Source organism: Canis aureus, chromosome 7, assembly GCF_053574225.1.
Source record: "Canis aureus isolate CA01 chromosome 7, VMU_Caureus_v.1.0, whole genome shotgun sequence".
NCBI classification, from domain to species: domain Eukaryota; kingdom Metazoa; phylum Chordata; class Mammalia; order Carnivora; family Canidae; genus Canis; species Canis aureus.
In genome coordinates this window covers 72167952-72182606 of record NC_135617.1, presented here as the reverse complement: position 1 = coordinate 72182606, position 14655 = coordinate 72167952, and the positions used below count along the sequence as shown (strand labels likewise).

At 57.5% G+C, this 14655-nt stretch overlaps 2 protein-coding genes across 8 annotated transcripts; both read right to left on the bottom strand.

Annotated features, from left to right (window-relative positions):
• Nucleotides 1-2532: 2532 nt before the first annotated feature.
• On the bottom strand, nt 2533-11256 carry PPP1R18 (protein phosphatase 1 regulatory subunit 18). Of its 4 annotated transcripts, none has more exons than XM_077904809.1 (4): nt 10765-10906; nt 8324-9979; nt 4047-4272; nt 2533-3349 (listed from the first exon to the last, which is right to left on the bottom strand). In XM_077904809.1, exons 2-4 carry the CDS (start codon nt 9944-9946, stop codon nt 3303-3305), a joined length of 1896 nt encoding a protein of 631 aa, XP_077760935.1. In that variant the 5' UTR covers nt 9947-9979; nt 10765-10906; the 3' UTR covers nt 2533-3302. The 4 variants fall into 4 exon arrangements, with proteins under 4 accessions (XP_077760935.1, XP_077760934.1, XP_077760933.1 ...); XM_077904810.1 differs by lacking the exons at nt 2533-3349; nt 10765-10906 and adding exons at nt 5733-5858; nt 11241-11256 and having other exon boundaries at nt 4133-4272; XM_077904808.1 differs by lacking the exon at nt 10765-10906 and having other exon boundaries at nt 8324-10461.
• Nucleotides 11257-11517: 261 nt separating this feature from the next.
• On the bottom strand, nt 11518-14446 carry NRM (nurim). Of its 4 annotated transcripts, none has more exons than XM_077904811.1 (5): nt 14194-14446; nt 13500-13696; nt 12731-12907; nt 12108-12375; nt 11518-11647 (listed from the first exon to the last, which is right to left on the bottom strand). In XM_077904811.1, the coding sequence occupies exons 1-5, from the start codon at nt 14363-14365 to the stop codon at nt 11616-11618; spliced, it is 846 nt and encodes a 281-aa protein (XP_077760937.1). In that variant the 5' UTR covers nt 14366-14446; the 3' UTR covers nt 11518-11615. The 4 variants fall into 4 exon arrangements, with proteins under 4 accessions (XP_077760937.1, XP_077760939.1, XP_077760938.1 ...); XM_077904813.1 differs by having other exon boundaries at nt 14233-14441; XM_077904812.1 differs by having other exon boundaries at nt 11518-12375; nt 14194-14444.
• Nucleotides 14447-14655: the final 209 nt, after the last annotated feature.

Below are 14655 nucleotides of genomic sequence, written 5' to 3'. Positions count from 1 at the left end.
ATAAGCAGAGGAAAAAAACAAAAACAAACAAACAAACAAAAACAAAAATAAGCAGAGGAGCACCTGGGTGGCTCCGTGGTCGAGCGTCTGCCCTCCGCTGCCCTGGTGATGCCCTGGTGATGCCGGGTCCTGGAGGGAGCCCCCCCGCAGGCAGCCCGCTCTGCAGAGGGCCTGCTTCTCCCTCGGCCCTCGCCGGCGCCTGCCCTCCCGCTCGCTCGCTCGCTCTCTCTCTTTTTTTAAAGATTTTTAGTTATTTATTCATGAGAGACAGAGAGAGGAGAGAGAGAGAGGCAGAGGGAGAAGCAGGCAGAGCTCCCTGCAGGGGGCCCGACGTGGGACTCGATCCGGGTCTCCAGGATCACGCCCTCGGCCGAAGGCGGCGCCAAACCGCTGCGCCACCGGGGGGCATGCCCAGCACTGGCTTCTTAGATGCATTGTTTTCTGTTTCTGAGATGGACTGTGGGCACCCCTGGCGTCTCAGAGCTTCCTGCCTCTGGTTTCCTGGGTCACAACTATTAGGGTCTTTATTTAATTAGCTACGAGTATAAGCATTGTTTCCCTCCATACTCTCTAAACTGGCTTATTGTTTTAACACCTTTGTTGTTCCTTTGCTAGTAAGTTAAAGACTTTGGTATTCGTTTTGGTATTCGTTTAAGGTCGGTTTGTCTTATTTTGTATTTAGTAAAAGGGGGTCTCCTCTGACTAAGCTGAGAAAATTCCTGTAGTGGTAGGACTATAACTACTCAAACATGTCTTTACTACCCTAGCAAACTGGAAAAAAAAAAAAAAAAATACCTGATAAGTAAACTATAGATGTGCCTGCCACATATGTAGAAGATAGAAATTCTTTGAAATGGGAAAATCTCTCAATTAACTATACTTGGGCAACAAAGCCGTGAAATATCAATGTTTTTTTTTTTTTTAAGATTTTATTTATTTACTCATGAGACACACACACACACACACAAGCAGAGACACAGGCAGAGGTAGAAGCAGGCTCCCAGTGGGGAGCCCGTTGCAGGACTCTGCTCACAGGATCCTGTGATCACGACCTGAACTGAAGGGAGACACTCAACCACTGAGCCACCCAGGTGTCCCTATCAATGTTTTTTTTTGTTGTTGTTGTTCGTTTGTTTTGCTAAGATTTTAGTTATCTACTCATGAGAGACACAGGCAGAGGGAGAAGCAGGCTCCATGCAGGGCGTCCGATGTGGGACTGGATCCTGAGACTCCAGGATCACGCCCTGGGCCAAAGGCAGGCTAAGCCACTCAGGGATCCCCCCTTATCAATGGTTCTTAAGTAAACCTTTAGAGATATAAAACCCATTGTTTAACAGACTTTTTTTTTTTTTTAGAAAACCACACCTTATTTTTTTGTTTTTTTAAAAAGATTTTATTTATTCATGAGACACACACACACACACACACACACACACACACGCAGAGAGAGAGAATGAGAGAGAGAGACGCAGAGACCCAGGTAGAGGGAGAAGCAGGCTCCATGCAGGGAGCCAGACGTGGGATTCAATCTCCAGGATCTCCAGGATCATGCCCTGGGCCCAAGGCGGCGCCAAACCCCTGAGCCACCCGGGCTGCCCAGAAAACCACACTTTAAAAAAAAAAAATTATTTTAGACAGAATGACAGAGAACATGAGCAAGGGAAGGGGCAATGGGAGAGGGAGAGCAAGAAACAGATTCCCCACTGAGCAGGGAGCCAGATATGGGGCTCCACTCCAGACCCTGGGATCATGACCTGAGCCAAAAGCTGACACTTAACTAAGCCACCCAGACACTCCAGGAAACATACACTATATTTTGCAGCAATTTTAGATTTATTATTTATGGTGCCAAGTCTTGGAGTAAAAGCCCCTAGATTAGCCAGTGTTACACACTAGCTAGCTGCTTCTAAATACTGGAGTTCTTCAACTCAGAATGTCCTGTTTCCAATATTTTAGCTCTTTTCATCTATTCATGTTTGTTCAGTCATTCTAGTAATAATTTTGCAAGTGTGCTAGGGATAATTTTGTGAGGTATGGGGATGCTTCATTAAACCCAACTACAGTCTGCCCTTGTGGCACTTCCAGTTTATTTTTTTGAAGATTTTATTTATTCATGAGAGACACAGAGAGAGGCAGAGACACAAGTAGAGGGAGAAGCAGGCTCCATGCAGGGAGCCTGATGTGGGATTCAATTCCAGGACCCCGGGATCACAAGACCTGAGCCGAAGGCAGACCCTCAACCGCTGAGCCACCCAGGCTTCCCAATGGCACTTCCAGTTTAGTGGATTCTTTCTGTCCTTCCTTAAACTGGTCCTTTTCCTGCCACTCCTTCAAGCAACAGCTACAGGGCTCTCCCAGAGCCCTTTCTTCATGTCAATGCTGAGTTCCTGTTTCATCTCCATCACCCCACCGCCGCAGCTGTGGCCACTACCTCTTCGTGGCCAATAGGAAGATGGGAGCGGCTTGGAATGAGGAACACAGAGCCTCCCCCACCCCATACCTTTTTCTAAAGAAGGAAAAGCAGCAGGAGAGTTGGAGAGATCTCCGTTTTATTATGGAAAACTTAAAAAACAAACAGGCAGTTGATAAGGAAGGAGAAATGGGGGAGAAGGGTTGAGGGGCCTTGTTAGTCACCCCACACCCACTTGCAATTCAATTAAATTGTGAACCACTGGAAGGAACAGAATTAAATAATGAGGTGGGGGTACAGGGTTAAAATCCCCAGCTCTCCTTCTTGAGGACAACTGAGGTACAGTAATACTGAGCAAAAGTGGAGGAAGCCACACCCCCAAAGAGACAAAGGGCGGGAGGGGGGGGGGTGTTCCATATGGACTCAACAGTTAGGTGTGCTTGTAAACCTGGGACTTCGGCAGGTGGGGCTGGGAGCTAATGGGATTTGTAAACCAGGCTGGTGGTCAGGGGAGGAGGCAGGAGGTATAAGCAAGGGGGCAATGCCCTAAGGAATACAAAGGAGAGGGGCCTGTAAATGGAATGGGGCAGGCTGTCCAGGATGAGTGCTTAAATCCTCAGAGCCCCCACGGGGTGGTGGGGAGTCAAGGAAGGCTGAAGGGAGAGTGTGGAGATGGAGGAGGTGCTACACCCCAGCCCCAGTGAGCCCTGTGATCCTCCCCAGGACGTGATGCTCATTCTTAATTCACCTAGGATGCCACCAGCATGTCTGACACACTCACACCAGGGATCTTTGGTGAGGGTGGAAATTGGGTGACTAGCTCTGCTCCCATAAACAGGATGAGGAAAGAAGGTTGGAAGATGTTGGTTGCCCCTCACTGCCAAGCTCATTTTCAGGGTCTCTCTGTTCTCAATCTTCTGGGCTCCAGGATCTTCAATTCTGGAAAAGGGGGGTATAGACAGACCCTCTGTTGAAGGAGGGTCACCTCCGGCAGGACTCATCTGTGGGAGAGGAGGCAGTAATGGTTACAGAGTGAGTGAGGGCCTCTGCCATCCACCGTCCCCACTTACTCTCTACACTGAGCAAGTCAGTGTTTTCCATGCCCAGCACCTGCTCCTACAGTACCAGCAGTCATTGTTCACCTAGCTCGCATCCTGTGCCAGGCATTCTTACAACCTGTTTAATCACATAGTAGCACCAGAGGAGATTAAGTAATTTGATGGCCAGCCATAGTTACAGGGTGCCTCGTAAACATTACTGAACCTTCTCAGTAAACCCCAGGCGGTGGTTATTATTAACCCCATGTCATAATTAATAAACTGAGGCCAGAGATCAGGTGATTTCCTGGAGGTTACACCCCATGTAAGAAACAAGACGGAAATCAAATGCAGGCCTGTCTGACCCAAACCCGGTGTTTTTAAGCACACGAGAGTGCTCAGAAGGGGTCCTGGTTCTGAAATCTGGAGACCCCTTGTGCATGCACTTCCACTTCCCCATCTGTGAAGGAGAGCGGTGCGCCCGGAGGTCCTGCTGGAGGTCCTGCCTGCCCAGACTCACGCCGCCCCTTCCCTCCCAGGGCGCAGTGTCCGCCCTGGACGCCAGGGGGCGCCCTCGGACCGGCGGAGCCTCCGCTCACCCACGATCAGGGCCTTGGTGCGCAGGCCGCCCCGGAGCTCCCGCTGCAGCAGCAGCAGCTCCTCGTCGTCGTCGTCGTCGTCGTCGTCGTCGTCGTCAGGCTGGGCCGCCGGGGGGCTGGGGGCACCGGGAGCCTCAGGATCCGGGCCCAAGTCCTCCAGCACCGAGCTCTCCGAGGGGTACTGGTACGTGGTCTCCAGTGCTGTCTCGCTGAAGGAGATCTTGAGCTAGGGTGGGAGAGAAGGGGGAGGCCGAAGTTCAGCCCGGGAGGCGCCCGCCCAGGGGAACGCGTGCAAGGCGGAGGGAAGCCGGAGCGGAGCATCCACCCGGGGCCGCGGGGCCGGTTTTCCTTCTGATACAGGCCCTCCAATTCCAGATTTTCCCTCTTCTATCATAGCATTTCCAAAACATCAGACTCCGCACTGCCTGGGCAGAGGGGAGCAATACAGGACTCGGGTTCCTACTCTTTAGACTGTGGGTGGTGGGAGGGTAAAAAGAAATGAAAAAATATACTCCTGTAATCAGAGCTGAATCCTTAGGCACCGTTGAGGGCAATCAGGAAGGCTTCCCGGAGAGGAGGGAAGTTTGACCTGGCAGGAAATAGCTGACTGGACACAGTCCCAGGCAGAAGCAAAGACAAGCACATTGGTTTCCGCACCGTAGGCCCCCTGGGGTGCCTGGGAAACCCAGCAGCCTGGATACTGTGCCCTCCTGCTCCCCTCACTCTTCTCCTAGAGCCCGAGTGGACTCACAACAAACTGGGGCTAGGGCCTGGGAGGGGAGAAGAGACCTACCGAGAGGCCCAGAGGAAACAAGACTCTACCCTGACACACAGGAGAGAAGGGCCCTTGAGTCCCTGCAAGGCCCAGCTTGGGGAGGTGGCAGGGCAGAGAGGAAAGTCCATGCAAACACAGGTTGGGGTGGAGAATGCATGCACAGACAGGCGAAGAGCCAGAGGGGACCTGAGAGGACAGAAAATCCTTCACAAACACGCTGTCCCCAGAGCAGGCCAGCTCCAGCTGTCCTCACTGCCTTTCTACCCTTCCCCTTTGCCCTTCTAAGAAGCTCAGGGAGGCAGGGGCAGAGTGGGATTAACTCTGGGAGCCAAAGCGATTAAGACGACAAACAGGAGGATTCCATGTGAACTACTTGGAAAGGTCCAGATCATCTACTCGGGCCTTCCCAAGTGCCTGTTGGGGGAGCCAGGGCTTGGGCCCTGCATCCTTGAGAAGACAGAAGCTGGGAGGGTGGCTGGACAGGTGGATGCTAAAGGCTAGATGGAATGTGAAACCTGGGTCCTCACAGGAAGCTGGAACTCAGAGGCACCTTGGCTCTGGAGCTGGCATTGGCTCCTCATCTCAGTGGCAGGCAAAGCCAGAGCCTGATTGAGGCCCACAGGGTACTGGAGCCCCTGTGCCGCTCCCGCCTCACCTCTCAGGCATCTGTTTCCGCTCCAGCCACCCTGGTCAGGGCTCCACTTGGCTCACCAGGGGCACTCCCATCTCAGGGCCTTTCGCTGGCTATTCCTCCTGCCTGGAACACTCTTCCCCCAAATATCCCCATGGCTCCCTCTCTCCCAGTCACCTTAGTGAAAGTTCACATTCACACCCCCAACCTTCTGGCCCTCTAGGTTCCACTTACCCTGTTCTAACCCACCCCCCCCACACACACACACACAATTACTTACCACCTTCTAATGTACCAGGGAATTTACATTTGTTATCCTGGGTCTGCTGTCCATTAGAACGTGGAAGTTGCCACAGTGAGTAAGGAAGGGCTGCTCCAACCTCAGATGTGGTCCCCAGAGACCCAACTGTGGGAGGTACACAGTCTGTCTGTGGAACTGCTGGTAGACACGAGGGACAGCAACCAGACCCCTTACGTCCCAACTTTTCAAAAAGGACCACTTCTGGTTCCGTTACTGACAGATTTACCTAAACTCCTGGGGACCCACTTGTTTTCTTTTCACATCCCCTTTTGGGACAACAAGCTCTGTAGTTTATTATCCATTCTGAAAAAAGATTCATTTTATTTGTTCTGAGTCATGTTTGTCTCTCTTCCCCAACCCTTTTTCTCTCCTCACCCCCCTCCCCTCACCCCTGCCCCAACTTCTGACTGGGCTCCTCAGGAATGCACAGCCTGCATGGGAGCTGAGGGTGGAGTGGGGCGGGAAACAGAGGGGGGTGATTCACTTGTTCCTCTCCCATCAGCTATATAAAGTCACAAGGGGGCCAGAGAGGGGAGGAGCCCAGCTCTCAGCTAGAAGGGGCTCTCAGAAAGGACACCAGCCACAGGGCAGGGCTGGGATTTCTGTCCTGTGGCAAGGATGTGTTTGATGACATTAGCTTGCAAACAGGAGTAATTTAGGGAACTGGCGGGGTGGGTAGGGTGGGGTGTGTGTGGGGTCCTCTGGTTCCGAGCTAGTGGGTCGGGTCAGAGCTGGGTCAAGGCACACCAGTCTGTGCTGAGCAGGGTGCAGAGAGAGGGAAGGCAGCCTGACGTGGGGTGGAGGGGGAGGTGTCTGGGTCTAGAGAACTCTGTGCTGCTTCCCCACCCCCACCCCCAGAGCAGCTCGCTTCCTTATTCTCTCACCACATCCTGAGCAGTTCTGGCAGGCCCATGGCCCAGCATTTACCCACTCAGCCCTACCAGCCTTCCCGCCCCCACTCCAGGCTTCCTGTTTGGGTGATCTGCTTCCTGCTCCCCTTCTCCCTCACCTAGGTATGGTCACTACCACAGGTTCTGCCCTGCTCTCATATGGTCCCCAAACTCCAGGCCTCCCTCTGCTTTTCCTCCCCAAAGGCAGAGGCCAACCTCAATAGGAAGTCACTTGTTTGAACGCCTCATCCAGGCAGTTCCTGACCTACTTCCTCACATCTGCCCAGCCCAGGAAAGAAGGGGCTGGTTGCAGCCAGAGTGCTCAGGATAGACTCAGGTACCATGGCTCAGGGATGGGAGCTTGAGCTTCATGTGAGATGAACCGGGGGAGCAAGTGACCTGCAAGCTTCATCTAGGTCGTTGGTCCCTGTGGTTTCCCACTGACCAGGGACACACAAAAGAACCAAATCTGAGGATGTCAGAGGAGATGAGGACTGCAGACTAGGAAGGGCTTCCTGGTCTCTGGGGAGATGTGTTTGGTGCAGGAGCCTCTCTCTCCTTAGACATTTTCAAACTGGAAACTGGGTGGTGTGTGAGGAAGGGACTGGGCTGAAGCCAGGGCAAGAAGCCTGGCTGATCCCACTTCCTGCACTTCGTCCTTTTTCCAGTTTTAACCTCTGATCCTCTGCTGGCTTCAGCCCCCACCCCTGTCCCCAACTTCCATTGTATTCCCTGCTTTGGGCACAGGGCCTCCAAAGTCACTTCTCTCTTTTGCTACTCCAAGGGGAGGGAGAGGCCAGGGCAGCAAGGGCAGCAGGAAGACTGGGGAGGGAGGGAAACCAACTGCTGAGCCAGTTCTGGGGAAGGAGGGGAAGCCCAGGGAAGAAGGAAGAAGGGGAAGGGGAGGGGGAATTTTGGAAGAAGAGAAGGCTTTTCTTGTCCCAAGAGAGAAGGGAGCACTGTCTAAGGCAGTGGCCCAGCTGGGGGTGTGTAACCCTGAGGTCACCCACTTCAAATGGCCTCTGTGTGCGCCTCTCCCATGGAGCAGATTTGAGGTTCAGAAGTCTTCTCTTGGCTCTTTGGCCAGCCCTATTCCATCCCCTCACCCCCTCCCGCGGAGATCCCCTCGTTCAGTTCTGCCCCCTCAGCCTTGGGGCTGAGACCTTCCTCCACTCACTTCTCTCTGGAACCCCAAAGCCACCCGCTGTGCCTCTTCAGGCTTCCTGCCCCAACATCCTCTTCCCTGGAAGGCTGTATGTGCTTTCAACCTGATGACCCTGCTCCCATAGATTCTAGGCTGGAGCCTCAGTCTGACTCTCCCACCAGGAGGGCTGGGTTTGGCACGGCTCAGAGGAAGGGAAGAAATGGGGCGGCCCAGGGGAGGGGGAGCTGAAGGGGCAGGGAGGAAGGACCCAGAGCCCGAGGGTGAAGAGTGAGCAGCCTGGGCACACCCTGGGAGACACACCCAGGGACAGCACTTGATTTGGGACAGAACCCTTGGGCTTGGAAATGAATGGAAAATGAGGGCTACAACAAGAAGGAAGGGTGTGCATAGAGGAGGAAGGGTAGTGGCAGGAATTAACAAGAAAGAATAGAGGAAGACAAGAATACAGGGCTATAAAAAAGAAAGGAGGCCAGAGAGAGCTGAGGCTTCTGAGAAGTCTGAGGGCTGCTCCCTACCTGTTTGTGGTGCCTTTCGGGGGACCCCTTGACAAGGCAGCTGCGGCTGAGGCGGAGGTAGCCCCCCAGAACCAAGATCTCCTCCGCAGTCGGGTACCGCTTCTTCCCAACTCCAGGAACTGCAACATCAGCCGCGGCTGGGGTGGCGGGAGTGCTGGGGGCTGCTGGGGGCACAGACCGCCGGGGGTTGACTGTGAAGGTGTGTCCACTGCGGCGAGGGGTCCCCACCCCTGGCCCTGCCTTCACCCCATAGAACAGACGGTTCATGAGGGGATCCCCAGGGGACTGGGGAGCAGGTGGGGCTGGGGGTAGGGGAAACAGAGGGGCTGTTGGTGGGGGCCGGAGATCCACCGCTTCCTCTTCCTGCCTCGTAGAGCCTTTAGTCCCAGCGTCCTCTGGTGGGAAGGGGGAGGGCACAGAGCTACAGTTCTGCAGGGTTCTCAGAGGCCTGCTCAGAGCCCCTGCCTTCTCCTTCTCAGCCTCCCCTTCTCCAGCCTCTGTACCAAGAGGCCCCAGATACTTCTCAGCAGCCTCTGGGGGTTTCTGAGGTTGAGTCTCTGTGTCCCTGGGTGTCCGTTCTCGAACCTTTCCAGAGTTCAGGGTCCATTTCCAGCCTTCTGTCAGCCTCAGGCCCCTCTCACTATCCTCCACAGGGCCGGGCCTTTGCTCTGCTGCCTCCATCTCTCCAGAGCTGCTCTCTGGAGCCTCCCTTGTCAGGGTCTCTGACACCTTTGTAATCTCTTCTGAGGCCAGTGTTGGAATTGGTCTCTCTTCTTTTCTCCTACATTCCTCCAAACAGTCTTTTCTTTCTTCTTCTGAGCTGGGCCTCCACCCTGATGCCTCCCGTTGTACCAAACTCTGTTCCTGAGACTCTCCAGAGTCGGGCCTCCATTTATGGGACTCTGACAGCTCCAACTTCTGGTTGTCAGATTCTGCGGGGCTCAGTCTACTTTCCACCACCTCTTTTCTCCTGGGGCTTTGTTCTGCAGGCTCTGCCAGTCTCAGACTCCACTCTGGAGTTTCTCCAGGGCTCAGCCTCCATTTCCGTGCCTCTGACAGTCTAGAGCTCCTGTCTCCAGACTCTCCTGGGCTCTGCCTCCAGTCCCAAGCCTCTGAAGTTCTGGGGCTCAACTCTCGGGCTCCCCCTATCCCCAACTTCCTCTCTCTGGCCTCCCTGGGACTGAGCCGCTCTTCTTTTGAGTCTCTTCCCTTGGGGCTCTGATCTCGAATTTCCCCAGGACTGGGTCTCCTCTCCCGGGCCTCCAAAGGCCCAGGCCTTCTCTCTGCAAGTAACTCTTCATTGCGCTGCTGCTGCTGCTGCTGCTGCTGCTGCTGCTGGCGCTCCTGCCGAATGAATCGGTTCTGGTGCACCGGCCCAATGGCTTCTAGGAGGACAGCAGACTCATCTGGGTCTGGAGGTCCAGCCTCTGTAGTCCCAGGGGCAGGGCTAGGTTCTCCAGGAGACAGACCAAGCTTGGCCCGGCGGCGCTCCAGGATTCCCCGCTTCCAGGCTGGCATCTGGGACAGACGATCCCGCTCAGCCTTCTCCCGGCCACGAAGGGCCGCCTCCTCCTGCCGCCGTCGGGCCAGCAGCTGTAGCTTCCAGTCCGGGATGGTAGCCATGGTCGCGCGGAGGTAGGGGTGGGAAGTGCTGGGCTAGAGAACAGGAAAGAGAGGCTCCAGAGGTCCTGGGGGTAGGGGGAGGGGAAGCAGAGGGGCAGAGGAGGGACACCGAGATGGGCCCAGGCCCGGGCGGGGAAGAGTGAGAAGATGGAGGGCAAAGTAACGGGGAAACAGAAAGTGAAAAAGCAGTGGGCCCGGCGGAGGTGGCGTCGCGGCCCTGAGAGGAAGAATAGAGATTCAGGGCGAGGAGACAGCAGTCAGAATTGGCAGCGCGGGGTTCATGGTATCGGGGAGGCCCGAGGATGTGAGCGGAGAGAAGGGCGGAAAAGGAGTCGTAACGAGGGAGGCGAGAGCCCGGAGCGGCCGGGGAGCGGGGGCGGGGGCGGCGCGAGGAGGAGGACCAGGCCGGGTTTCCCCACCGCCGCCCCAGAGGCGGGGGGCGGGGGGGGCGGGGAGGGGTCCGGGAGTCCCGCCGGGAGGGAGCCGGGACTGGAGCGGCGTCGGGGAGCCGGGAGGAGCCGGCGTCCGGGGAGGCAGCGGGGCGCGGGGCGCGGGTGCGCCCACCCCGGGGCTCCCGGAACCCCGGCGCCCGCCCCCGCCCCTCCTGCGGCAGCCCCCGGCCCGGGCCGCGCCCCGGCTCCGCGCCCCGGCTCCGCGCCCCGGCTCCCGGCTCAGCGGCCCCGCGGAGCCCGCCGTCCCACCGGCTCGGGGCGCACCGACAGGCAACCGCGGCTCGACGGGAGGAGCCCGAGGTCCGCGCCGGGGCGGGCGGCGCGAGACACCCCCGCCCCGAGGCCGCAGCCCCGCAGCCGACTCACACGCGCGGGGCTCCCACGGGAGGGGTGCGGAGGAGCAGGCGTCCGAGGGAGGAGGAGTGGGACCGAGGGAGAGCCGGAGACGCGGGCGGGGAGGCGGGAGGGCGACCGCGACCCGGGGCCGGGCGGGGGGCGGCGACCGCTTTGTCTGAGGACAATGGGGAGGGAAGGGGGCGCGGGCGGGGCGGGGCGGGGCGGGGCCGGCTCCCGAGCCCGCGCGTGGGCCCCGCCTCCCCGGCTCCCCTTCTCGCGCCCGAGCCCCGGCCCGGCCCGGCCCTCCTGCCGCGAGCCCCGGAGAACGCAGGTGTCCAGGCCCTGGCCCCCGCCCCGCCCGCCGCGCCCGCCCAGACTCAGGCCCCTCGAGGGACTCGCAGAGGAAGCAGCCGCTGCCCCGGCCGGGCCCGCCCCTCCCCAGGCGGTGGCCTCTCCCGGCCAGCCTGCGTCACTGCGGGGTCCCGGGCGGCCACCCGGAGACGTACTCGGAAGCCCACGGCTTTGGTAACTGGCCCCCACGACAGCCGCTGCCCAGTCTTTAGCTTCAGCCCGCGTCCCATGGGTCCCGGTCCACGGCGGGGGAACTGGGGACTTGGAGGAAGGGGGCTGGGCCTCGGGGGTGTGCCCGAGGGGCCGCCGCCCAGCGGTCGCCAGAGGGCGCGGTGGCCGTCCGGACTCGACTTCGGCGTGCCTGGGCTCTGCTGGCCTTCCTTCCAAAGTCAGCCCTCTAGTTAGAGACACACTGATGGACTGCATGCCATATGTAGAAAAAACGGGCTGAATTTTATTTTTCCGCCGCAGACGTTCCTCGGGAGGGCAGAGATCTCTTAGTCACCAACATGAAGGGCGGGAGGATCCTCTCAGGTTAGAGGACAGAGCCCAGGGCCAGCGCCTAAGGAGGGGCAAGGCCTAAGGAGGGGCTAGGTGAGTCAGCAGAGCTGGCATTACCATCAAACCTGCAGACCCTGATCCTACTCCTAGGAAGGGAAGCCTGAGGGGGAGAAGGGGATCCCTGAGGTGTAGAAGGGAGCAACAGTGGGAGGGAAGTGGGCAGGCCCACCCTTCTTCCTTAGAAGGACTGTTCTTAAGGTGGGGTGGAGGTGGGTCAAGGCCTAAACTGTGAGGAAATACTGAAGTTCCCCACCCTTCCTCCGTGGTTTGGTGAGAAGTAGATCTTGGGGTCCAGTGGTTGAAATTCAGGATTAGGGTATGGAGCTGGGCCCAAGGAGTGGAGGCTCAAACAGGGGAAGGGATGGCCCCTTCAGTCCATAGATTTGGGCCTCTGGTCTGAAGCAGCCAGAGCCCAGATGTTAAAGGGCTTGGGACCAGGTTAGCTCCTCACTCGGCCTCACCTTCCTGGGGCCGGGAGAGCAAGTGCAGTTTTCTTTGTAACTGGGCCCGGAGGTAGCGGAGGTCTTGCTGGTCAAGCCCATGAGCCAGGCCCAGGTACAGGGTAAGGAGGAGAGCAAGGAGGAGGCGGTCAGTGCCCAGGGTGGGCACCACCCACAGCACCATCAGCAGCTCCACACACACTGGATGGCGCAAGTGGGAGAAGAGTCTCAGAGCCCGGGGAGACTTCAGGGCCAGAGGCTCACCCAGGCCCAGCACATGGTAGTACACCTAGGAGGGAAAACAGCTTAGAAATGGGGTCAAGCCCCTTTTGCAGCTTAGCCACCTCTTTCCTCCCCTTCCAGGAAACTTCCCTTTCTATAACTTAGGCCCAAGAACCACCCTTCTGAGACCTGGGTCCCTGGTCCTCATCTTGGGTTCACGAACTTTCCCTAGGCCCAGGAAGCCCATGATTTCAGGCCTTCAGTGGAGAGCTGAGGGGAGACCGTTTTATAAAAAAGGGAGGTAGGTGAGGGAGTTGAAGAGGAAGTTGGAAGAGCATGGGAGAAGGACCAGAGATCCCTGGAAGGGAAAAAGGCATTCTAGATGGAATCATAGGTCTTAGGTAGGAATCTGGGAGCCTTACCTGTTTGAGGCCCATGAGCTCGGCATAGTCAAAGACGAGAAGGATGCTGAAGATGAGAAGCCAGGATATGACGTGGAGCACAAAGCAGAGGAGGGGCACCCAGGTGGCCCATGGTTCAGCCCGAGCCTCCCACAACACAGGGCCTCTGGGTACAGGTTCCCAGTACCGCATCACCAACTGGGGAAGGATGAGGTGCTGAGGTGCTGAGTATCTTGCTGGGTATCTAAGCCCAGAGGCTATCCCCACCCCAGGTTGGCCTGGAGCTGTCCCTGCCTCTACCATGAGCGTCACAAACAGTCATCACATGGAGGGTGCTCGGTGGAGTCCTAAGTATGTAAGGATGACCTGTATCTACCCTGAGAACTTACAAAACAGATGGGGGTGACCAGATAGGTCCATAAAGTAGGCTATGCCAAGCACTCACTGAGACAAGTGAGTGCCAACTGGAAAGCCTTCTCTTGAGACCTAGGGAGGTGGTTCGAAGAAAGGGTAGCACTGAAAGAGGTATTACTAAGGGGATCTCAAGCAGAACAACATGAACAAAGTTGCAAAGGTGAGAATACACAAATCTGCTTGGGGAATGAGGAATGGTACACCATTCTTGATAAGAAGGATGTGTGCTGCAGAGGAATGGAAGCTGAGATTAAAGTCCCGAACACCCTCAGTTCTAAAACCACATTTTCAGAAGGTAAGGTCCTTGCCCCTCCAATCTAGGACACCCTTCTCACAGATAATTTCCCTTGGGGACTCAGTGGCCAAGACCTCATACCTGCAAGGCCAGGGCAGTGCATGCCACATACAGTGACCTCTGAAGGACCCCAAAATATCGAGACATCCATGCCTTCACGATTTCAGTTGCCATGAGGCTGTGCTGCCCCACAAATAATAGGAGGAGACCCAGATCCCAAGCCAGGGGAACAAGGATGCTGCGGTCCTGCACGGCAGCCAGCCATCCCTGGCGGGCATCTAGGGGTTTTCAAAGAAAGGGACAAAAGATCAAAAAGGTTGTGGAAAACACCCCCTAACCCTAATCTCCTTTTGCGGCCCCCATCCCTGTCCCCTTCATGCTTCCTCTCTAGGCTTTGCCTGCCTTGCTCTTCCATTCCCTGCTCCTTCCCCTTTCCCCTGGCCTCCTACAGAGTGGCGAGGGGGTTTCCTGCAGAGTAGCCGCAAAGGCAAGGCTGGAGAGGCAGCCCTCTGGTTCGGGTACTCCACACGCTCCCTCTAACACTCTCCCCTCCATAGTCCTCTCTATAAAGGCACTTTCCTTTCCTCGCTTATCGCCCTTGCTCTCCCCACAGTCCTCACTCTCTTGCGTCTTCAAACCGCTAATCCCTGAGTCCCTGATTTAGCCCTCTGGTCTGCCCCGAAGCTCCCCCGGCCTCCAGGGTTCCAGCTCCCTCTCCCGGACTTCCTCCGTCACTGGTCTCCAAGTCCCGCCCCCGCCCCGCGTCCGGCCCCACCTCCCGTCCCAGAGCTCATCCGCGGTCCCGCGGGCTCACCCGGACCACCAGGCTCCGGGGCCCCTCCGAGAAGTGGCCGAAGAGAGGTGAAGCGCACGAACTCCACTCCGGTGCCAAAGGCCAGGATGAATGAGGCAAGGGCAGCAGGGATCAGGAGCAGAGCTGGGGCCATGGCGACCCACGGAGGGGTGGGGGAAGGGGCAGGCCTGGAGTTCCCGCTGCCGCAGGCCCCGCCCCCGCCCCCGCCCCCGCCCCGGGGTCCTGCCCAGGAAGGCGGGGCTCCTGCGCTCCGCGGACCAGGCTGCCCAGCTCGCGTCCGCGGCGCGCCCCCGTTCACGCTGCCTGCCCTGCGGGCCCCGGGTTCCCTGCCCCGAGTTCCCGCGTCACGGAGAGGTGTCGGGACTCCGAGGGACAAATGGGAAGGGCAGGGGTCCTGCGGCCGCTCCAGTGGGTTGAGTCGCA